Source organism: Cetorhinus maximus, chromosome 24 (assembly GCF_964194155.1).
Source record: "Cetorhinus maximus chromosome 24, sCetMax3.hap1.1, whole genome shotgun sequence".
NCBI lineage: Eukaryota > Metazoa > Chordata > Chondrichthyes > Lamniformes > Cetorhinidae > Cetorhinus > Cetorhinus maximus.
The window spans coordinates 7,688,872-7,713,677 of NC_135902.1; the positions used below are offsets into that span (position 1 = coordinate 7,688,872).

General features: G+C 43.1%; 1 protein-coding gene across 1 annotated transcript in view; it reads left to right on the plus strand.

Annotated features, from left to right (window-relative positions):
- The first annotated feature begins 8,976 nt into the window (after window positions 1–8,976).
- The window catches only part of LOC144699628 (protein shisa-6-like), a 560,335-nt gene continuing 544,505 nt past the window's right edge, over window positions 8,977–24,806 (plus strand). Inside the window, exon 1 of the mRNA XM_078570705.1 lies at window positions 8,977–9,547. Coding sequence (XP_078426831.1) covers window positions 8,988–9,547 — 560 coding nt within the window. The 5' untranslated portion in view covers window positions 8,977–8,987. The remainder of the gene's footprint in view (window positions 9,548–24,806) is intronic.

Below are 24,806 nucleotides of genomic sequence, written 5' to 3' on the forward strand. Positions count from 1 at the left end.
AATTTGAAGTTATGCCTTGTGCACCAAGGTCTAGATCATTAATATATATCAGGAAGAGCAAGGATCCCAACACCGGGTCCTGTGGAACTCCACTATAAACCTTCCCCTAGTCTGAAAAACATCCATTAACAATTGTATCCATGTTGCCACTGTCCCATTTATTCCATGGGTTAGTCTAGTTATTGCTGGATTATGGATGTAGTCTGTTGGTATGATCAACAGTAATGTCAGAAAATATTAAAGTATAACCAGCATATGCCAATCTATACTATATTGTTAATCATTTCTCCATCTCACATCATAATTGTAATTATTCATCTCTATTGGGTTCTCCATGAATAAACATGCATAGTGGAGGTCCTGCAACCAGCCAATAAATGTGCATGTTAACCATGAAAATTGCTGATGGTTCTTTCACCGTTTAGTTTTAATGACACATGTGCTGCTTTTTTGGGGACAGTTCAGACTCCAGGAATCAAATGTAACAAATGCACAGCGGAGGGAAAGAGTGAAAGAAGCAAAGAGGAGAAACAGTGAAAAAATTGAAGAAAAAGCAGTGAACAAAAAAATAAACTAATAAGATCAAACAGAAGACAAAAAAATAGCAGGAAAAGTTTAACAGAAACTGCAAAAGAGAAATAGGAGGGAGCAAAAACAAACAAGATGCCTGAGAAGAGGGCCAATGAGAGAGTTTAAAAAAATTATGGGTGTTACAACTTAACCTTAAACCTTAAAACATCATTGGTTCAATCACCAGCTAATACTGAGTTAACTTCTCTTAGTTATACAGCAAATTGCGGGTGGGAGGTGCAGAATAAGCTGGCCTTTCCATTCTGAACACTGGCCAGTGACTCCTGTTTGGAAGTCCGATAGTGGAAATGCAGGATGAGTGCAGGATCTCAGTCATGTCGCCTTCCATGGTCAATTGGCCTCCAGAACAGTTAATCTTTGGAAAAACAAATGAAGATTCATCACTTGGGTAAGGTCTCATAGATTTTCCGGCACCTATTTGTTCTAGTATGAGTCAGTGCTCTTGATGGTGGGAGGGGGGTGGGGTGAAGAAAAATGAATAAAAATTCAGTGTGTACATGAATCAAACATCAAATTAAAGCAATAAGACATAATAATAGTTTAATATGCCCTCTTACATTTCCACATAAAGGAATGAGAAAAATCAATGGTGGGGGAGATGATGGTGTAGTGGTGAAGTCACTGGGTTTATAATCCAGAAACCCAGGCTAATGCTTTGATGGCACAGGTTCAAATCCCACCCACCCATTGACACTGATGGAATTTAAATTTGATTAAATTGAAAAAACTCTGGAATTGAAAGCTCGTCTCAGTGATGGTGAACATGAAATGATCATTGATTGTTGTAAAGTCACATGGAGGCACATGTAGGCCATCCTTACCTGGTCTGGCCTACATGTGACTCCAGACCCACAGCAATGTGGCTGACACCTAGCTGTTCTCTGAAATGTTCCAGTAAGCTGCTCAGTTCAAGGGCAATTAGGGATGGGCAACAAATGCTGGCCTTGCCAGTGATGCCCACATCCCATGAAAGAATAAAAAGATTGGGGATAAAAGAGTAAGGGATTCAATATAAAAGCAAAATACTGCAGATGCTGGAAGTCTGAAACAAAAACAGAAAATACTGGGAAAACTCAGCAGGTCTAACAGCATCTGTGGAGAGAGAAACAGAGTTAACGTTTCAAGTCCGTATGACTCTTCTTCAGAGTAAGAGATTCAAGTTTAGAACCATAAAAAAGTTACAGCACAGAAGGAGGCCATTCAGCCTATCTTGTCCATGCCAGCCCGAAGACACCCAGGTGCCCTTTCTAATCGTACCTTCCTGCACCCGGCCCATAGCCCTGCAGCTTACAGCACTTAAGGTGCAGATCCAGGTACTTTTTAAAAGAGTTTCTGCCTCTATCACCAACTTGGGCAGCGAATTCCAGACACTCACTACCCTCTGCTTAAAAAAGTTCTTCCTCATGTTCCCCTCTACACCTGCTGCCACTTATCTTGAATCTATGTCCCCTGGTTCTAGAATTCTCCACCAAGGGAAACAATTTTATCCTGTCCACTCTATTTATTCCCCTCATAATTTTGTACACCTCAATCAAGTCACCTCTCAGCCTTCTTTGTTCTAAGGAAAATAACCCCAAACAATCTAATCTCTCTTCGTAGCTACACTTTTTTAACCCTGGCAACATTCTTGTAAACCTCCTCTGCACCCTCTCCAGAACTATTACATCCTTCCTGTATGGGGAGAAGGCGGGAGAATGGGGTTGAGAAACTTATCAGCCATGATTGAATGGCAGAGCAGACTCGACGGGCCAAATGGCCTAATTTCTGCTCCTTTGTCTTATGGTCTTATGGTCCTGTAATGTGGTGACAGAACTGGTGACAGAACAATAAATGTGGCCTCACCAGTGTTTTGTACAATTCCAACATTATATCCTTACTTTTATATTCTATACCTCTGCCAATGAAGGAGATCATTCCATATGCCTTCTTTACAACCTTGTCTACTTGAACTGCTGCCTTCAGGGACCTGTGTGGTATGTGGTTTGATGTGGTATGAAAACATTTTGCTATAGTAAGTCAGTGTGTTATACCCATTCTTTATAGTTTCATATCATGGAAAAATGTTGTTTCTGAATATCATCTTCTGCCATCCTAAACCATTGACTCAGGAATGGATTGAACTCCTGTATCCTGGGAGAAGAAGAGGATAATATTACAGTAGCCTGACAACAGGTTAGAGTGAGATTAAAACTGGGATATGACAGTCTGCAATGAAACAGTGCAGAAAGGAAATGCACTTCCTCATTTTGCAATAGGCCTGGTTAACGAGATCCCTCAGTGAGAATCAAGTGAAGTTATTGTCATTAGCTTCTATCCAGCAGGCTGGGAGACTGCTATCAGTCTTTTCCCCTGCTTTTCTGGTAAAGTCCTGGCCAATGGTGAAAATTGTGTGAAACAGGGACCAGGCTGTCGGAAAACGTGTGCACATAAACTGGGAGAAATGAAATAATCAGGGTACGAATAGTTTGACTTCGAATATTTGCGTGCTCACTACGTGCGAAACTAGACTGTTAGAGTAGGGGCTTCTGCTGACTAATGTCTCCTTGAAATCACCAAACATCGGAGAAGGGATTATAACTGATAATCGCTGACAATATTTCCACTGTGCACCAACACTTCCCATGGGAAGTTGTAATAGACACTATTGTGATAAAAGTTATTCCCTTTTAGGCATAAACATGTTGTCCATGTAAACATGTAAGTACATGTAAATGCAAAAGCTGTGTATAAACTGCGCGCACCTGTAGGGTGTAAACAACGATATTATTTTCTTTCCCACTCTACAGTTGATATTACTTGTTCCATTTTGAAATAGAATATACACAACGGTACTTCGTTCATTTCCTGTGCAGGCGGCGCTAAAGAAAATATCTCCGCGGTTGCCAGAAAGTTGATGATTAACCCAGGAAAAGGGCCAATCAATTGGCTCAGAGCAGGGGAATGGTCAAGATTCTCAGCTGCACTGGAGAATTGTGCAAAGGGACAAAAGGGACCTTCAGAGAGTAAAGCAGGGGCAGCGGCGGAACTGGACTACGTTAAAGGAATGGTGTGAAGGTTTCCCCCAGAGTCAATCACTTCATGCAGCACGGCTAAGGCGAATGGTCCTATTCAACGGGTGGGCTGGGTGGTGACCCTCAGGCTTGTGCTGAGCTGCCCTGGGCTGGGCTGCCTCTGTCACCGGGCACATTTCCCTCAATGGTCAGCGACCTCAGGCCGGGGACGAGGTGGCCAAGCAGCGGGATACACAGCAGGTTAAACTGCAACATTTAAACAAAACCCCCAAAAAAAAACAAACTCAGTTGGCGCCACTGCCTCTCCAGACACGAGGGAGTCGAGTGAAAATTAAATTAAATATAGGAAACCTGAGAACCCGCAGCTAACTTTGATACTCTCCCGTTGCTTGGCAACCAGGAGCGCCTGTATCTTTTCGGTTCCAGATCTTCCCACTTTTCCCTGGTTTTTAAACATGTTTCAATGGGTGAATCAGCACAGAGAAGCAGGTTGCCGAGTCAGGAATACAGGACGTTATCATTCGGTACCTTTTTTTTCCCCCCCAGCCCACTTGTTCCAGTTCTCCTAAATCCCCGTATCCTATGACACACTAAATGCATCGCCATTCACGGTCCAGTTATAAAATACTCAAGACAGGTTATGAAAGGCTCTAGTTAGGAGAGTTCCCATTGGATTCGAGCCCAGTTCTCCCTTAGAGAGACTCGTTCATTAATTTCAAATGATTGGACCATTCCTGCACTAAAACTGAACCAACTCATTCAGTGTGGACAGTCACCCACAGCCACCCACCCAGTCGGAGATATCTCCGGGAGCACAACGTGTTTCAGTCCACGCCATAGCACATTAGGATAATAACAGCCACTCCACGTTCAACCGGGGGGGTGAAAAGCAGACTCTCTCCGGGGCTAACAATTTCACCCCTGGGGAAGATGCCGCTTTGTCAAGGGAAACAAATCTTCAACAGCGAAGCATTGATGCAAAATCGTGCAAACAGTGTGTGGGTTGGAACATCTAGTTTTATGACTTAGTCATAACCTGAACCGATTCAGGTGCTTAAAGTAGGGGGTTGATGTACAATTAAAACACGCACATAGATATAGACATACACACCCACACACATTTCCACATACAGGCGTACACATACACACAGGGACATACAAATACACATAAACACACATATACACACATGCACATATACACGGACAGAAACATACACACAAACACACATGCACACACGCATAAACACATATATACACATCCACAGTCACACACATGCACATATACACACACACGCATAAACACATATATATATATACATACACATTCACATACACACACATACAGACATAGACATAGACACACGTACAAATATATACATATAGACACACGCATGAATATACACACACATGTACACACACACATACAGACATAGACATAGACACACGTACAAATATACACATATAGACACACGGATGAATACACACACACACATGTACACATACACAAACACGTACATAAACACATATATACACATGCACACACACACCCCTCTAAATGATAAGCATGGGGTCGAGTACCACAGTCGACGCTTAATTCGGTCACTTAATTCAAATTATCTGATAATTCAGTTTGTTTATTATCGCCGACTTCCCACTTGATTCTGGTTTTGATGTAGCTTCATTCAAATTATTGGACAATTCAAGCATTTTAATGCAATAAATAATATTTGCATTATGAAGAGACTGAGAAATCGCCCAACGTCCAATACGTTCCACCAAAGTGGTTATCCTAACTGATCATTTTCGAAAAGGGAACTCACATATCAAAACTTGTGGGAAAATGTAACAGGAGCCTGAGTTACGTATGTTGGTAGTAATGGTGTGAAATTAAAAAAAAGAGATGGGAGCAGTAACACTGCCACTTAGTGTCATAGTTATTCCTGTATAGGGAACTGTACTGATCTGATTAGAAATGAGCATTTGAGTGCACTCAGCTCTTATCGTCAAAATACACCACCTTCTGGTTTTTATTCAAAGTTAATATGTATTCATATAATGTGGACAGAAGCTGGAACCATGCAACGCCATGGGACCAAACCTCCTACAGAATTTACGGGGAAGAATTCTACTGATTGCAATGTACCCGATTCGCCTCTTTGGAAGCAATTGCCGGGTTGCTAAAAATTGCAACCAGGATAAGTCGAACGCTTTGAAAATCCAGTTAGGGAGAAGTACATTAGATCCAGTATTAACATACTAGTGACAGATCACATGCCCCACAGGGTGGGACAATGGTGGCAATTTCGCCATGTGTAGCGACATGCACATTTTTTTAAAAGATGAAAAAAATACCATGTTTACCAGTTCTGAAGAAGTCATATTAGAGTCGAAAGGTTAACTCTGCTTCTCTCTCCACAGATGCTGACGGGCCTGCTGAGTTTTTTCCCCCCAGCATTTTCTGTTTTTATTTCAGGTTTCCAGTATCCGCAGTATTTTGCTTCTATTGCCCTGTCCACCGCGCGGCTGAAACTAGAGGCCAGGGTAATTGTTCCTCTTGCCCCCCCAGTGTCCCATCTCACCCAAAATGTACTCGGCCACTGGAGCGCTGGGACATCTAACACTCACCCTCCCAGCAAATTGCTGGGGGATTGGATTGTTTTGTAACATCTGCTGGGAGCTGGATTACCCCCCACCCCCGACACCACCAACCCCCTCCTCAACCCCAATTTCCCACCCAAGATCGCTAAAGGTGACTGTCTAACTCCGATCCATCAGGCTGGAGAATGGAGGAGGCGAAGTGCCTGACATTGTGCTTACTTTCACAACAGATTGGATCTCCTCTGTTTGCGAGCAACCTGTTTATTATTTTTAAAAACATATATATATATATGCAAAGGAATCGACTTGAAGAGGGGCCACATTTCCATGTCAGCCTATGTATTTCCCTGGATTCAGTAGGGCCTGTACCCCAATACAGCAGCACATATTCACTGAGTCTTATAATAATCTGATGTGTAAATTACTTGCACTCGCTGCTCAGCAGCTTCACTGTAACAACATCGGCAGAGGCTCTTGTAGAGATTGGACTTCACGCCCCCGTGTTGTACATTTGGGGGATTTCTGAGTTTGAAGTGATCCTTTCCTGAGCTGCCCAATTCCCGCAATTCCAACTATCCCTCAAAACACCCTACCCCCCACCCCCCATCCACACACCAATCGGTACCCAACACATCGCTTTCACCTGGGCTAGGTTAAGACCGGTCCAGCTGCTGGTGCTGCAGCCTTACAAAAACCACAAGTTATCACTCCTGCACTCAACCTGCTACAGGACAACTCGGATTTCCCTGCAAATAAAGTTTTGCATTGACTCCCCCCACCCCAAGTATCAAGACTTAGAGCAGAAACTGGCCCGGGACCGCCTCTGACCAATAGTTCCACCAATTCTGATCAGTTCTTTTTTTTGTTTTAAAGTCAGGCACTGAGTTTTCATGAGATGGGAGCTTGGTCGATAAAGGATCGACTGTGACCTGCTGGGGTTAGTGTTTGTAATTCTTCCCCTCGGCTCCCCAATTCCCGGTACCAGCCCCACATCGATCTCAGGGAGACAGAACCTCGGCGATGCGGAGCTGATGGGGGTTTTTTCTCTTAAGTCTATATATTTTTTTTCTCTTTTGGAGGGGGGGGGGTGGGGTTGGTGTGGGTGGTTGGGGAGGGGGAAGGATCTTTAAGTAGAAGGCTGTAGCTGAGGCTGTGACGTTCTCTGGCTGGGTGAGCCGTGTGCGTGGGCTCCATTTGTTGGATGGATGGAGGTGGAGCCGGAGCGGCCGGGTTCCCAGCTGCTTCAGCTCGGCTCACTCACTCTCTCTCTCTCCCATCCCTGTGCCAACGTGAGTGTGCGACCAGGAGCGAGCGGAGGCAGCCCTGCGAACCGCGGTAAGTGCTGGCTCTCTCCCTCCCCCCAACCCCTACAGTCAAGAGCACCCAGGGCCACGGAGCTCGCCTTCAACTCACCCCAGGATCCCACAACAGCCTAAGGCACCCGCTCAGGCAGCCGGGATCCTCGGTCTCTTAAACTTAAGATCCCTCCCGCCTTCCATCTCTTTAAACCATGTCACTGCCCGGAGTTCTCTCTCTCTCTCTCCTGCTATTTGCCTCAATCTCTCTCTGTGTGTGAATGTGTGTCTGTGTGTGTGTCTCTGTGTGAATGTGTGTGTGTGTGTGTGTGTGAATGTGTGCCTGTGTGTGTGTGTGTGTCTCTGTGTGTGTGTGTGAATGTGTGTGTCTCTGTGTGTGAATGTGTGTGTGTGTGTGGAGTGTGTGTGAATGTGTGTCTCTGTGTGTGAATGTGTGTGGAGTGTGTGTGAATGTGTGTCTCTGTGTGTGTGTGAATGTGAGTGTGTGTGAATGTGTGTGTCTCTGTGTGTGTGTGAATGTGTGAGTGTGTGTGAATGTGTGTGTCTCTGTGTGTGTGTGTGAATGTGTGAGTGTGTGTGAATGTGTGTGTCTGTGTGTGTGTGAATGTGTGTCTCTGTGTGTGTGTGAATGTGTGTCTCTGTGTGTGAATGTGTGTGTGTGTGGAGTGTGTGTGAATGTGTGTGTGAGTGTGAATGTGTGTGAATGTGTGTCTCTGTGTGTGTGTGTGTGTGGAGTGAGTGGAGATGATTTTTTCTGCTCTCCCTATTCTGAGTTGGGTGCACCGCACTGTCTCTGTATCCAGCCTGTTGTCAGTGTGTCATAAAACGCCACCTCTCCACTTCACACCGCTCTAACCAGCTTTATTTTTTCTGTTCTTGTCTCTCCCTCCCTCCCCACCTCCTTTATTCTCTCCCACCCAATAGACCAATGGAAACTGGCAAGTGAGATTAAATCACCCGAGATGTGAGGAAATGCGATTCCAAACTTCCACATTCCGACAGAAAGGGAGCGATTTTCGCCTGGTATCGACTGACGGGATTTGGAGCGAACCCACCCTCATCGGGACAGACCCCAGGACCCTGATCTCCCTTTGCTGAGGGGGGAGGGGGCGGGTGGAGGGGAGGAGGTGGTTGGGGTGGGGGGAGGGAGGGAGGGGAGGGGGGTGGGGGTGCAGATTGGCCAATTTGCCGCAGTGGAGAGCGACTCCGTCTGATTTATCCCCCCCCTCTCTCACCCACCCCGTGCACATCCATCCCCATCCACCTCAGAAAGGGGGCGATGCTTCCTGCCAGCTGGTGGGCGGTGGGCGTGCGGGATCTGGTGGCCAGGCGAGCAACCTGGGAACAGGGCAGGGGAGGGCACCGCTAAGGGCTGCCCTTGTTTTTTTTTATATATATTATTTGGAGAGATCAACGGGGGAAGAGGAGCGCGTTTCGGAAGGGGAAGGGTTTGCCCCACTTGCCACCGACGATGCAGCATCTCCTCCTCTTGCTGGTCTACATGGACCCCCTGAGCCTGCTGGTCTGCGCAGGGAGGTCCAGGAACAACAGGACGTTGGCATCTCCCCGGCGCCAAGGGCCCAACACCGCCAGGGCGGCACAAGTCAACGCCACCGTGGTGGTGCCCGTCCTGCAGATCAACAGGATGAAGCCGCTTGTCCTGCAGCACTCCGAGAAATGCCGGGGTCACTACGACGTGGCCGGGCAGTGGGACCCCGACTTCGAATGCAACAGGACTTCCTACAATTACTGTTGTGGCACTTGCTACATGCGCTACTGCTGCCAGGACAAGAACTACCGCCTGGAGCAGAACGGGTGCAAGAACTACGTGACGCCCAAAGTGGAAATCCAAGTCACCACCGACCCGGATCTGGGCGAGCTGGAGAACGTGTACGACCCCAGCAAAGACAAGACCAACAGCACTGTCTACATCACCTGCGGGGTGATCGCCTTTGTGATTATAGCGGGGGTTTTTGGTAAAGTTGCCTACGACAAAGCCACTCGCCCTCCTCGTGAAATGAACGTGTCCAGGTAAGACCACCCCTTGTTTGCTTTAATATTATTATTTTGTGTGTGTGTGTGTGTGTGTTGATATGAGTGCAATCTGGTGCCGGGTTGGCCGCTTTCAAACTTGAGTGTCTGTGGGGGGAGACACACCTCTCAGTGAATGTTCGCAAATGTCAGGGGTCCCTAATTTCCCCAAGCTACCCAAAGGAGAGGAAAAATCGCTGCTATTGCTATAGAAATATTCTTTTGTTTTTTTTTTAAATGTCACAGACATGCATTAAAAAGGACACATTAAAAGAAACGTACAGGAATCTCATGGGGGATGAACAGGAATCGATCCGAAGACCTCGGGGACTGTTTAGGGTAGCACATCCCTCGCTTAAAAAAAATAAACACCCATGTGGTGCTATTTAAAATGTCTCCCGTATTCAAAGGTGAAATAGCCCCCTTCAATCTATGATGATCAGGATACTTGCCTGTGTTAACGCCTCTGGTGAGGGAACCCTGCAAGTATCAGGTGGGGTGAAGTTACATACAGTGCGCTGGAAGTGAACACTGCCCTTGGAGGCTTGAGGTGATTCTAACACAGGGAGGGAAAATTTCCCCTACAGCACAAAACAAGTAGAAGCACACAGTCAACCCAAAAATAAGTTAATAATCCACCCAAACAAAATAAGGTGAACTAAAAATATTTTAAAGCGTTGTGAGAACAATTTAAAAGCATGTTCCAACACACAGAAGGAAGTGTGATAACATTTTTGCAGCTTAACTGTCGTCGGGATGCCCTGCTTTGAACTTGGTAGTCTACTGCAGACAGTACATGATACTGCCCATGACTATGGCGTGCTGCTTTTACTTTTTGTCAAACTGCACAAATAAAGTTTCAGTAGAATTGGCCAATGATGAAAAACATCTGTATAAATGTACTGGTTGCAATAGGCTGTAGTGCCCCAGAATAATCATCTGACAGTTCACTTTAGTTGAATACTTCAAGTTTTAAGCACAAACTAAGCAGCACATAAACAGGACAGGCAGCATATTCCTCTTCATGTTTATCCCTAGTGTCACCTAATATTTTAGGAGTTCAAGGAAGGTGAATGTTCACTAGGTAATCCTGACACCACATTCATTGCCTAGACTGTCAGGTGATAACTAAAGCCCTAAAGAGAATTTGCAGAGATGTTGGAGCCATTGGATTACACTTTACAACAAACATACTGATCGATAGAAGTTTCAGACCTTTTCTTGTATATTTGCCTAATTTCTGCTCCCTGGTGAAACACCGGTTACTGTAATATAGTCAGGCAGCATCGTGAATTATTTGCAATGAATTGATACGTTTGTCACTATTTAAAAGTGTGATGTTACTTTCAATATGAAATCACAATGCCTTTTAATTTGCTGGCTTTAATAATATTCCCGTGGAACTTAGTATAATACAGTGAGCATGACCATTGCAATTAGACTGCAGATATACTGCCACTTTCATATTGATGCAATCAGGCTTGCACACTATTGCTAAAGTGACAATATACCTTGGAAGCAGCTCAGCCTCTGATCACACTAAACAAAGACGTGAGACCACCTTAGTTGGACTATCTCACATTGCATGGACTGGGTAACGTGTTGAAAAACTTGAGCCTCCTACAAAACTGCAGGCAGCATCTTATGCCTGCCACAAAGTGTGTAAACTTATGTTTCAATGCTTTTAATGTCTGGGGAAAGCTGAGGTTAGTCGTGCATTCTCCAAACATCAAAATAATGGCTGTATTACATTTGTACAAGCAAGCATTATAGAACTCCTTCATTATGAAGCACAACTGGGGGTCCAGCCAGCAGTATAGCCTGGGGATTGCCATCTGTGACATCATACTTTACAGATACTGGCCTGAAACTAGTAGCAGTTGTACAGGTGTAACCATAATCACATTATCTTTATCTCTGAGCCAATTGCTGTTCTTCCTTTTATTTTCCCAACATGTACATTACTTACAAACTTCACGCACTAACAGGAGGAGATGCAGCAAGTGCCAGCTTTAGCAATAAGTATGACCTTCTGTATTTCCTGCTGAATGAAATATGGCTGGCAGAAATATGAAGCAATACTTGCTTCAAAGGTATAAATGCACAATGTTGCTGATGCTGGAAATCTGACATAAAAGAAACAGATAATGCTGGAAATACTCAGCAGGGCAGACAGCATCTGTGGAGAGAGAAACAGAAATGTTTCAGATTGATGCCTATTTATTTCTCCACAAATGCTGCCTGATATGCTGAGTAGTGCCTGCATTTTCTATTTTTATTTGTAATTGAATCATAGGGTTTTGATGATTGAAACTCATTGAGCTTGGCTCTTGCAGTTCCAGCATCAGAATCCATTTATTTAAAAGTTGTCTTTTGCCTTATTATCAGCAACCTGTGGCCTACATTTATTTTCATGTAGAGGTGATGCACTCATGGATTTTAAAGACTCAAGTAATTAATATCCCATCAGTAAAAAATTGTTAGCACTGGTATTCCAACAACCAGCCAATTCACGAAACTGTAGCATCCCTGTTAATTCCTGCAAAGCACATAGGAATACAATTGGGGGCTTTGTTTACTAAAGCTGCCAACAGCTTACAAATATTCTTTTACTCTAGTAAAGGTGTTTTTAGCAGTAACTTATTATGAATTCAAACCATAAATATTAATGCTAGAGCTTGTGGAGGTTCCCAACACAATTTCAAAACAAAAGCCTTCTCATTGATTGGCTTGTTTCAGTTGAATTTGGTGAATTTCCCCTTCATTTCCTTTTGCACAGACTTTAAAAGTTGCTAATTTCTTTTCAACTTCTGGGTGGATTTCCTTTACAAGGTAAACTGGGTATTTTTTTGAAACAACATTAATGAAGTAAAAAATAAAGGGAAAAGTAATTAAATTTTATATTAGGGAAAATAAATCTATTTTTGTTTATGGAGTTGATTCCTGAAATGAAGCTGTTCCTCATCCTTTTGTATCAGGTGGGTGACTGAAGCATCAGGAAACCTGGTACACTGTCAGTGAAATATACAATGATTGAAGCATCAGGAAACCTGGTATACCGTCAATGAAATATACAATGATTGAAGCATCAGGAAACCTGGTATACCATCAATGAAATATACAATGATTGAAGCAGCAGGAAACCTGGTATACTGTCAGTGAAATATACAATGATTGAAACATCAGGAAACCTGGTATACCGTCAATGAAATATACAATGATTGAAGCAGCAGGAAACCTGGTATACTGTCAGTGAAATATACAATGATTGAAGCATCAGGAAACCTGTATACCGTCAATGAAATATACAATGATTGAAGCAGCAGGAAACCCGGTATACTGTCAGTGAAATATACAATGATTGAAGCAGCAGGAAACCTGGTATACTGTCAGTGAAACATACAATGATTGAAGCATCAGGAAACCTGGTATACTGTCAGTGAAATATACAATGATTGAAGCATCAGGAAACTATACTGTCAGTGTGGTACTGTACACAATGACTGGGTAGGGTACCCAGTGACAATCGTGCACAGGAGTAGAGCGCTAAAGCCTGGGAGGGTAACAGAAGTGCGCCTTCACCGTTAATTCATTAAAACACATGAGAGATTTATAACTGTTCCAATCTTAGTGCGAACAATTGTACTAACCAAAATGTCAAAATAATATATACAGCTTATTTAACTTCATTACTTTCATATGATTATTGAGCTAAAAATATTTCAACAGTTTGAGCAATCTTACGGTTATTAATTTTGAGAGAGCCAGCTGTGAATATCCATGTCACAGAATGATGGTGATGGAACAAGTTGTAAAGATGCTGTGAACATTGATAGATGGAGGCAGAAAGGAGCATAATGTAATAATTTCACTAGCAAAATCTACCAAAAAGGGAAAAAAAGAGCACTGTGGACTGAACTGCTTGGGTTCAATCTGGAACCAGGTTAAGAGAAGAAATCAGGCTTTTCAGACACCATCTAAATGAGAACAGATTGCATAACAAATGTCCATTGGAAAGAACAGAGTTCAAATCTGATCAATGAACACTCAGACTGATTAGCTTCAAACTTCCGTTCGCTCCTACACAGCAGATCTGCAAACCCGGAAGCACGATGGAACCTCTGCGATATGAAGTAAAGCTATTAAGTCTTTCAAAAGCCTAAAGCCTCAAGAAAATACATTCTCTATTAGGTGCCACTGACACAATACTAAATCTGTAACCTTTAGCTACTCAACTCCAACTCAGCCAAGCTAATAAATCCTGTACAATGCAAGTCCACATAGAAATGGAGCACAAAGTGTTATACTGAATTCAGTAATGGGTGATAAGATCAGTGTTATGGCTTACAGAATAATTGATGCAGGAGGTAGCTCAGATGTTAGTTTATTTGGTAAATACAACATCTGGTACAGTACTAAACTACACAGACCAGGAAGGCTACAGCTTAATCTCTGGTCTGTGCTGAGTTAGGAGGGAGACAGTGGGGACAGGATGATTGGCATTAATCCTCCTGTGCTAAGGAGAGGGGAATAAAAAGCCAGCCTGTTCCAGACCACTTTTGGAAAGTGTGCACATGTAAACATTTGATGAGAACTGAATAAGGTGTGTATTTAATGCTTGACACTTGAATGTCCAGAATCATGGGGCAGAGTCTTACCACTTCAGTCCCTGCCATAATGACAGGACCATTTTCCAGCTTGAAACTCAAGTCTCCGCACGTCACACTCGGCAGTTGCTTTTTACCAGAGCAAACCAACTGTTGTTCTGCCTCCACGTTCCCCATCCAGTTAGGATGGGCTGGACCTTTCTATCAGAAGAGGAATTTTAGTTTAAAGGGACTAAGATGCCTGTCAGAAAAGCTCAGCAACATCAGCGTTTTCTAGGCTGCAGCAATCACAGGAATGGTGAGGAGACCTGGGAAGGCTGCTCCCTCCCCACCACCCCCACTTGACCACCACCCCTGTCCCCCTGCCCCCAAACCCCTGGTCTCTCACTCTTATTTGGAGATCCTGCTGTGGGATCTAAGAGGGCACAGTGAGGTGAGCTCTTCCAAGGACTGAAGGTAGTGGACAACTTCTCCAACCGAGCAGACACGGAACAAAGTGACCACGGAAGTGAGCAGTAGGGGTGTGCTCTCTCCAACCTGGAGACAGTGTACCAAGAGGTCTCAGGGCCTCAGGAGGGCATGACAGGTGAGTGGTGCAACATGCTCAGGTGCCAAGCCCTGTGCTCTGACTTGCCCAGCATTCTCCTGTACACCATCTCTCAGATCGGCACACTTTGCAGCTCCACTCTCTCTGTAGGCACCTCCCAACCCCAGCTGAACAGTCAACACTCACATTCACCCTCAGTCTATTACCCTCGTACACCCATACCTCAAAGTCACTTCCAGAAATGATGTCCTTACTCTCCACATAGTCCATTACAAACCCTCACACCTCTCTCACCTTGCAGGAGAAGGGAGTACCCAACTTGACAAGAGGCAGAGAGCTGGGGGATGGGGGCTTGGAGGCATCTCTCCAGTTACAGGCATTTTACTGGCCATCGGCAATGGACGCCCACCTGCTCTGAGCCCTTACTTGGTTTCTGAGAAAATAATTTGTTTGCAATGCTTGTATGAACTATAAATGCATCACAACAAATCTGCATCATTTTAAATTCCTAGGGAGCTAACCATGTAGCCTATTGTATGAGGAAATGTTACTTTAAGAGGGCTATGTTACATTAGTGGAGTCTGTGCTCCATTATAGCTGATCTCTGCAGATCTAGTTCACACAAAAAATTAAAATTCAGTGAATTCATCTATATTTTGAATCTATATTGGCATCTTCTTATTTAAAGAAAAATCTATCCTCGGGAATTCCTATCTCTTCTTGGGTTTAGCTATTACTTTCACTTATTGGACCGTTAAAATCTGACCTAGTAATTTATCCCTCACAGCTGTGTTTGTCTTTCATTTTGTTTTGCTCTCATTGTCACCAACTTGCATTTGTATAGCAACTTGAACACAGAAATGTGTCGCGAAGTGATCACAGAGGCATAACCAGACAACTAGACGCTCAGGCAAATAAGGAGATAGCAGGTGTGGTCAAGCTTAGTCAAATAAATGAGTTTTACCCATCCTTGTGGAGGAGATGGGAGGGTGGAGGAGGGTTAGGGTGGGAACTCCAGAGTGTGGGACCCAGACCGCTGTTGACATGGCTGCCAATAGTGGTGCAAAGTAATGGTAAAGAGTTGGGGTACACAAAAGCCCAGAGTCAGAGGAATCGACTTTAGGGGTTGGGGGTAGGATGGGGAGAGGAGGCATGTGTGTTTTAAGGCTGCAGGAGGTTAAAGAGATAGAAATAAGCAAGATCACGAAGGCATTTAAATAGAAGGATAAGAGTTTAATTCTGAGACATCGCCCTCTTTGTCTGCTGTGGTTTCAGTTTTGCATTTTAACTGCATCCCCGTCTCCTCTGTGCCACGTTTGCAGCTCTTTCCCACTTAGTCCCTGCCTAAACATCTTTACTTCCTTCAGGTATTCTACAAAGGTTGAGAAAATACGGTTTTATAGACATATGCTTCTTTATATGCATTTCGCTGAGCAAGAAAATGAAGGCTTTTGCAAGTGGATTAAAAACATTCAGTGAAACCACAGCATCAGTGTCACCTCTGAACGGCTGTATTCATAACTCGTACCGCTGCCCGGGTGACTGGCAGCCTCACCCAATTTGAAGCTGAATTCATAATACTAAGCACAGAGAATATTAGTGTTTGTGCTCAGTTCAACACTTTTATGGCTCCTGCTTCTTTCCTTCAGAGATTGACAGCTGTAAAACTGCAACAATATAATCACAACTGTACTATTGGACGGAAGGCTGCACCAGACAGCATCTGGGCATAACGCACAGAGAATCAACGACAGATCTTTAATACGCTTACAATCTTACATATTTTTTCTGTTTGGTAGTTGCATTTTCCTGTACTTAGTTTTGCTCTACATGTATTTTGAGCTCTGTTTCTTAAGCTTCACATCACACAATCGGAATTACTTTTCTTTTGAACAATATCACATACAGCCTCACACATGTCATGAAGGGACGGTTTCATTGAATGACAATACAGTATATTGCCACGAAGATTTTCACAGTGCACCCTTCTGTACATATTGTACAAAGGATAAAAGTTGATTGTGGGTGTCGTTTGAAGCTGAAAAACACTTACAGGTTGAAAAAAATTTGATAATCGCAAGGAAATGTGATGATAATATACAGCGCCAAGCAGCTAGAACTGGGTCCGACCGATAGACCAACAGGCCACCTTCTGCGATGTAAATCTTATGATAGCGCAAGCAAAGGCAACATGTTTTAAATGCGTCATACATTGAAACACAAGCCTTGTCTTGTTTTTATAATGTGCACATTTCCCATCTCTATGTTTATAGTTAGTATTTATTATTCAATTAAGTCTTCTGAATATAACCAAAATTGTGATTTGAAGATCATGACACTAAAACATTTTGCATTTTTTACACCTGCTGACCAGGGGACATAAATATAACGACATGAGAAATAAGAGCAGGAGTGGACCATCTAGCCCCTTGAGCCTGCTCTGCCACGCGTTCAAAAAGATCATGGCTTCTCTGATTTTGGCCTCAACTCCACTTTTCTGCCTACTCCCCATAACCCTTGACTCCCCTATAGTTCAAAACTTTATCTATCACAGCCTTGAATATGCACACTCAGCCTCCGCAGCTCACTAGTTGGAGAATTCCAAAGATTCATGACTTTCTGAGAGAAAAAACCCCTCCCTCATCTCTAGCTTAAATGGGTGGCCTCCTTATTCTGAAACCAAGCCCCCTAGTTCTAGATCCTTTCACAAGGGGAAATATCCTCGCATCTACCTTGTCAACCCACCTCAGAATTTTATATGTTTCAGGAAGACCACCTTGTGTTCTTCTAAACTCCAATGAAGTATAGGCACAACCTGTTCAACCATTGCTCATAAGACAAAATCTTCATCTCAGGATTCACACTAGTGAACCTTCTCTGAACTGCCTCCAATGAAAGTATATCCCTCCTTAGATAAGGGGACCAAAATTGTATGTGATACTCTAGGTGTGGCCTCACCAATGCCCTGTACAGTTGAAGCAAGACTTCCCTACTTTTATCCCCTAACTGTTTTGCAGTAAAGGTGGGCATTCCATTTGCCTCCCTAATCCCTTGTGTACCTGCATGCTTTTGTGTTTCATGTATGGGGACATCCAGATCTTTCTGTACCGCAGTATTCTGTAGTCTCTTTCCAGTTAAATAATATTTTGCATTCCTACTCTTCCTGCCAAAGTGGATAACTTGTATTTTCACGCATCATACTCTGCCAAATTTTTGTGCACTCGCTTAACCTATCTACATTCCTTTGTAGACTCTTTATGTCCTCTTCACAATCGCTTTCTCACCTATCTTTGTTTGGTCAGCAAATGTGGCTATAATACACTGGATCCCTTCATCCAATCAGTACTAAAGATTGTAAATAGTTGACGGCCCAGCACTGATCCCCGAGGCACCCCACTAGTTATGGTTTGCCAACCTGAAAATGACTGATTTATCCTAACCTTCAATTTTCCATTGGTTAGCTAATCCTCTAGCCAGTCTAATATATCACCCCAACCTCCCCCACTGCCCGCCGCCCCATTACCATTGGCTCTTATCTTGTGTACTAACCCTTTTATGTTACTTAAGTTTGGAAACATTCTTTCATGTAAAAAGTGGCAGAAGCTTGGAACACTGTCCTGCAAAAAATGTAATGGTTGCTAACTCAACTAATATTTTAAGTGTGAGGTTGATAGGTTTTTGTTAACCAAAGTAGATAAATGGAGTTAGGATACAGGAAACCCATGTTCTCATTGAATGGCAGAATAGACTTTAGGGGTTGAATGACTCACTCCTCCTGTGTCTCCAGTATAAAGGTAGGTCAGAAATGAAGAGGTATTTGTTTTTTTGCAGAAAGTCATTGAGGTCTGGGATTAATTGGTGGTGAGTGCCCAAATTCGTTGCCAGCCTTTAGAATGGAGCTGCGTGAGTTCCTGTGAGCAGCAAACATAGCCACATGCAGAAGGGAGTTGGGACATTGGGAATTGCGCCAGTATGATCTCTGGGAGCTGGATTAGCTTCGGGGGTTGGAGAGCAGTTTCCCGGACATTTCTCCTGTAGTTGCTTGGCAGCACAGAACTTAAGTATTGCTGAAAAAAGAGGCATGCTGCCGAAGCTTTTTCATCTGGCATTCATCAGGACAGACACAAGAATGACAAATTTCAAAGAGAGTTACAATTTATGCTGCATGAGAAGAGGGTGATGATTGGTTGGCAGTGAATTTTGATTGGAAGAACTGTTGCCATGGAGAATGCGCCAGGGAACAGTTAACTGCCAAGCTTTTGTTTAAATTCAAACTAGGCAAGTTGATTCTGATTGGTCAAGGCATTGCAAGGGGGAATGAACCAGGGAATGGCTGTTCCCCAAGCTTTTGTTTAGTTGAAAAAGGTGCAACGAGTGGATGTGCTCTTCTTGTTTGTGTGTGAATATATGTAGCTTCTCGCACACATACATGGGCCACACTTCGAGCCCAAATGATAATTTTAAATTGGTTATTAGCATAATTCTTAGCTCACTAGGGATTGTTTGATAGATTGTTCAATTGCGGAAACATATCTAATGTTGGACACTGTATTCTGAGTTTTGCAAACACAGGCTGGTTGAGTATGGCCAGTACTTTGCCCGTTGTGAACAGCCAATGTTTGACACGATTGCCTAGTTGGGATGTATGGCCTACATACCTGGTAACACACTGGCATGGAAATTCATACACCACAGTTCTTATTTGTGTGTGAGGAAGAGCGTCTTTTTGACTTGATGGCAGCATCCTGTTAGTGGCGAATGCCACTCACCACTCTACTGCATAGTAGCAATGTGAAATGGCTAGCTTCACCTAGTCACTCAAATTTCTGAGATACCTTACCCTTCTGGGGCAACCTGAGGTAGACTGGGCATTTTTCAGGACCACAAGTGACGGCTTTGGGCCTTACTGTTCCCTGGTGCATCCTCCATCGCAACACTTCTACCAATTAGAGTTCACTTGCCAAGCAATCAGCACCCTCTTCTCATGCAGTATAAATTGTTGTTCCCTTTGAGATTTGGCATTCTTGTGTCTGCCCTGCTGAGTGCAGGACAGAAAGCTTTGCCAGCATGCCTCTTTTCGCAGCAATGCACATTTCTCCTAATTTGTTTCCTCCCAAGAAATCACATGATAGTGATTGGGTTCGAGGAGGGCATGAGAGTGATTGGGAAGAGCGCATACACTGTGGGATAGGCTTGAGTAACCAGCGAGCCTTTTCATTTTCATACGTATCTGGTCTTATTTAATCTGCAGGCTTTTAGAGCCCAAGTTTAGTGTCATCCAATCATTATTTTTGATTTATTTCCAACCTTGGCAATGACAAATACCATCGGCTTTGGCCGATTAAAATTGAGGTTTCCCAGTAAAAGCAGGAAAGGAAGAGTATTCCTGAAAATAACACATGGTGGCAGTTTACTCCTGCATGTATTTTATTATGACAAAAGCTCTCCAAAAAAAAGTCAGGCTAAATTAATTGCAAATTTTACAATTTAATTTTAGTTTATTTGAAATAATAGTAAAAAATGGTGAAAATGGACATTGATAACATGAACACTGATACAGGTTAACTTTCATGTGGGGTATGAACAGAATATATTATATAAATATATATTATTTATATATACTTAAATCACATGCTCATACACACTAAAGGACTTAAATAATTGATTGGTTATGAAGCACTTTTGGGCATCCTGAGAATTTGGAATTTTGTCTTTCCTTCCATGCAGTTATAGACACTGAACATCAGCAGCTCTACCAATATGTTTTCAGAGATGTTATTGCTGGCTGATGTGAGGAGTAAGAGTTGTTTGCAAACACCCCACTTATGCAACAACAGGTCTTTAAATTTGCGTATTATATCAACACACAAGTGCAGACGCGTTCATTTTGTGCACCTGAAATATGTCGCTCCCATCTCCAACAGATGCAATGTTTAGTCATAGCTGTCAAGATGGAGGAGCTGTTACGAATGGGGTTGGTGATCATCGAGTGAAACTGATCATCAGTTCATTTAAGCATATGGAGCTCGGGTTATTTTTAAGTGTTAAAAAAAAATCAAGAGAGGTCGCACTTTTAAATTAAATGGCTGAGATTCATTTCGTATGAGTAAGGCTTGGTTGGTATGACTACTGTTACCACAGGTGTGCTTAAGTTGAGCCAATGGTTTCCCTAACAACCACCTTTCTGCATGGCTTCAATTCGGAGGTAAGCCATGGGGAATCAAGAATTCTCAGACTAAATACTGGTGGAATAATTCCCCATAGGTGGACATTTGTTGACATTATTATGTCAGATAGCCATAAAAACATCTTTACCTCTTTATCTATCCTCGCAAGCAACCCTGGAAGACCCCAAATATGACATCAGGAACAAAAACCAGAAGGACAATACCGAGTAGGACATTAAAAAGTGTGACAGAACAAAATAGGGGGACAGTTTGTGCTGATGAAATGATTATTCAATTAAGTGTCCTGATGATTCACAATCAGAAGCTAAAACTTTAAAGATACAGAGAAGTCTGGCTATTTGTTCCTTGCTGCTAATTACATGTGTTAAATTGGTGATTTACTGGTGAAAACTTTCCAGGGGGGAATGAACAGCTCTCAGCTTTATTTTCTGAACTTCCCTCAGCCGGAACGCAGATTATTCTTTATCCTGTCCCAGATCATCATGAAAAATACATTTGGAAACTATCAAGAGACTGTCTTCACAGCTATTGAGCTACTGAGTTTCAGTCCCTTCGATCTTGCTACCTGTGCTTCATGAATATAATCTTATTGTCCGCAAATGCTTATCTTATCAGTGTTAAGAGGGAACATGATATGAGAGGAAAGATCATATTACTGCGTCAGCATATCAACATCTTAATTTCCTGGCAGTGAGAGGTCATCAAAGTTGTAACGAGTACAGTGAGCATGTAGGCATTACTTATATTTCATTAGGATAAAAGCACAAAACTGCGGATGCTGGAAATCCAAAACAAAACCAAAAATACCTGGAAAAACTCAGCAGGGCTGACAGCATCTGCGGAGAGGAACACAGTTAACGTTTCGAGTCCGTATGACTCTTCAACAGAACTAAGGAAAAATAGAAAAGAGGTGACTTATATTTCATTACTGTTTTAAAATATCTGATATAATAGTGCTCAAACTTAAGCTAATCAAAATGGGTCGACATAGTATTATTCCTTTTGTTATTTAGCTCTCTTTGCACCACAATGCTACTCTTTGACAGAAAGCATCAGCAAGTCATCTCTTTTAGGTCGCTGCCACTGCATCTTTCAGATGAAGCATTATATCGTGGCTGAGTTGGCCCCTTGAGCTGGGCAAAGAAGCTTCCACGACACTGCTGTGCCCTGACCAATATGGATCTGTCAAACCAACGTTACTGCAATTCCCCACATATGCTGCCCATCCTGCTGAATATTTCCAGCATTTTCTGTTTTTATTTTAGATTTCTAGCATCCACCGTATTTGCCTTTGAGTTACCAAAACAGATAGGCATTTATTTCCTTGCTACTTGTGGGACCTTGCTGTGCGCAAATTGCCTGTTGTGTTTCCTACTGTTCAATACAGTGACTACACTTCAAAAGTAATTAATTGGCTGTAAAGATCTTTAGAACGCCCTGAGGTCATGAGAGACATGATGCAAGTGCAAGCTCTTTCTTTCTTCCTCAGAAGCCACCAGCAAAAGTGCGGCTGACAACCTATAGTCATTTTCCTACTGTTTCTCGATCTCTCCTGAAATGATACTAGAGGGTAAAGCAATGGTGGGGTCGGTACTTGGCAATGCCTGGCTCTAATCAGTACCTGCACTCATGGGACCATCAAAATTAGGAAGTTGCAATGTTGGCGAGGAATGAGGAAAACCATGATCGTGACATCACACCCTACCTCTAAATCTTAAAACTACCCATGCACTGTGCCAGCACACTGCCCTAAAGCATCTTTTTAATAGGATAGAACTCAACTATTTTACTTAAAGCAAACTGGCACCACCCCCAATTCGCCCCTTTCCGACCCCGCTTTTTCCAATAATTTTTAACAAAATATATTTTTCTTTTCATACCTGTTTTTAAATTTATTTTGATCTATTGTTTTATATCCACCTTTTAGCCCATTTCGATCCCTTCCCCCCACCCCACCCCCACTAGGGCCATCTGCCACTAGCTTGTCCTGCTTGCTACCCTTAATGTCCCCATCAGCACATTCCTTAGATAATATCACCACCATCAACACCCCTTTGTACTTTTGTCTATGACATCTTTGGCAATCTCTTCTTGGCCTCCACCTATCATGGCCTCCTATCTAGCTCTACCTGTCCAACCCCCGTCTACCAGCTTATATTTCACCTCATTTCTCTATTTCCTTAGTTCTGATGAAGAGTCATACGGACTCGAAACGTCAACTGTGTTCCTCTCTGCAGATGCTGTCAGACCTGCTGAGTTTTTCCAGGTAGTTTTGTTTTTGTTTCAGATTTCCAGCATCCGCAGTATTTTGCTTTTACCACCTCCAATTATTTGGCTGCATTACTCTCAGCTCCTGTAATTCATTCCTATTGTCATTTGGTAGTACAGAACTTGAGTGTTGCTGAAAAAAGAGACATGTCAAAGCTTTTTGTCTTGCACTCATCAGGACACTTCACAAATGGGAAGAGGTACTTGCTGAGCTTGAACTCCTTTACTACCAACTATCCCACCACAAACCAGCATCCACTGAAAATGCTGAATCCTTGAAAGCGCGCCTAGCTGATCCAGTGCACACATATTGCGGGATTCCGAATGACCTGTCGGACTTTCACATGCAACCCAAATGTCTCACAGCGCTGTGAGGCCTTAAGATCAATCCAGACATATACATCAGTAAACCTGGCAAAGGGACGGGAATAGTCATCCTTAACAAGTGTGACTATATCAACAAAATGTACCCCATTCTTAATGACAGGTCCAAATTTGTAACCATTGGACCTGCTGCTCAACATGACTGGATAGCCTTGCTGGAAAGTAAGCTGAAAAATGCTTGTTGGACTTGTGTAAAAGCGATAAGTTACCACGTGATATATAGGACAAGACTCATCCTCATGGTTCGCTGCATCTGCATATGTATGAGCTGCCCAAGACACACAAAAATGATGTTCCTTTACACACTATCTTAGTTATGACTGGTTCTGCACAACGTGAATTGGCCAAATGGTTGGATGAATTCTTACAACCAGTTTTGAACAAGTTTCCCACATACGCGGTGAAGGACTCCTTCACATTTGCAAAGGCCATACAGGACTTGCATACCAATAGAAAAGCTGTGTCCATGCACTCATTTGACATTGCCAGCCTATTCACCAATGTTCCACTTAAGGAAGCCGTAAGTATTTGCGCTGCAGCACTATATCATGACGATCTACACCAGCCACCATTGCGTGAATCAGTATTTATTGAACTGTACTAGTTGAGAAATCTGCCAGGGGGTTCTCTACCATGGTCTACTGCAAGCCTACCTTCACTGGTCAGTATACGCATTGGGACTCTTACAGTTTCACACACTATGAGATTGGTCTTATCGGCAACCTTGTAAATAGGGCCTGAGCCATTTGCTCACCATGCAAGCTTGATGTTGAAATAGGGGCATCAAAGGCGTCCTGCAGGACAATGGCTACCCTGATCAGATTATTTCGCATTGTATATCACGCAAACTCATGCAAGGGTCTAAGGCTGTCACTTTCGTCCCTTAAAAGTGCCTAGTCTACCTCAGATTACCCTGGAAGGGCAAGTTATCTCAAAACTCTGAGCAACAGGTGAAGCTAGCTGTTTCACGCTGCTACTATGCGGTAGCAACATGAGTGGTATTCGCCACTAACAGGATGCTGCTGTGAAGCAAAAAGATGTTCTGCTATCACAGAAGTGAGTAATGTGGTATATGAATTTCAGTGGCAGTGTGATACTAGGTATGTAGGTCATACATCCCAAAGACTGCCGGATTGTATCAAACATCATGTCCCAACTGCTGTTCGCAATGGGCAAGATACAGACCATACACAACTAGCCCGCTCTTGAAAACTCAAAACACTGTGTCCAACATTAGATGTGATTCCACGATTGGACCACATTTG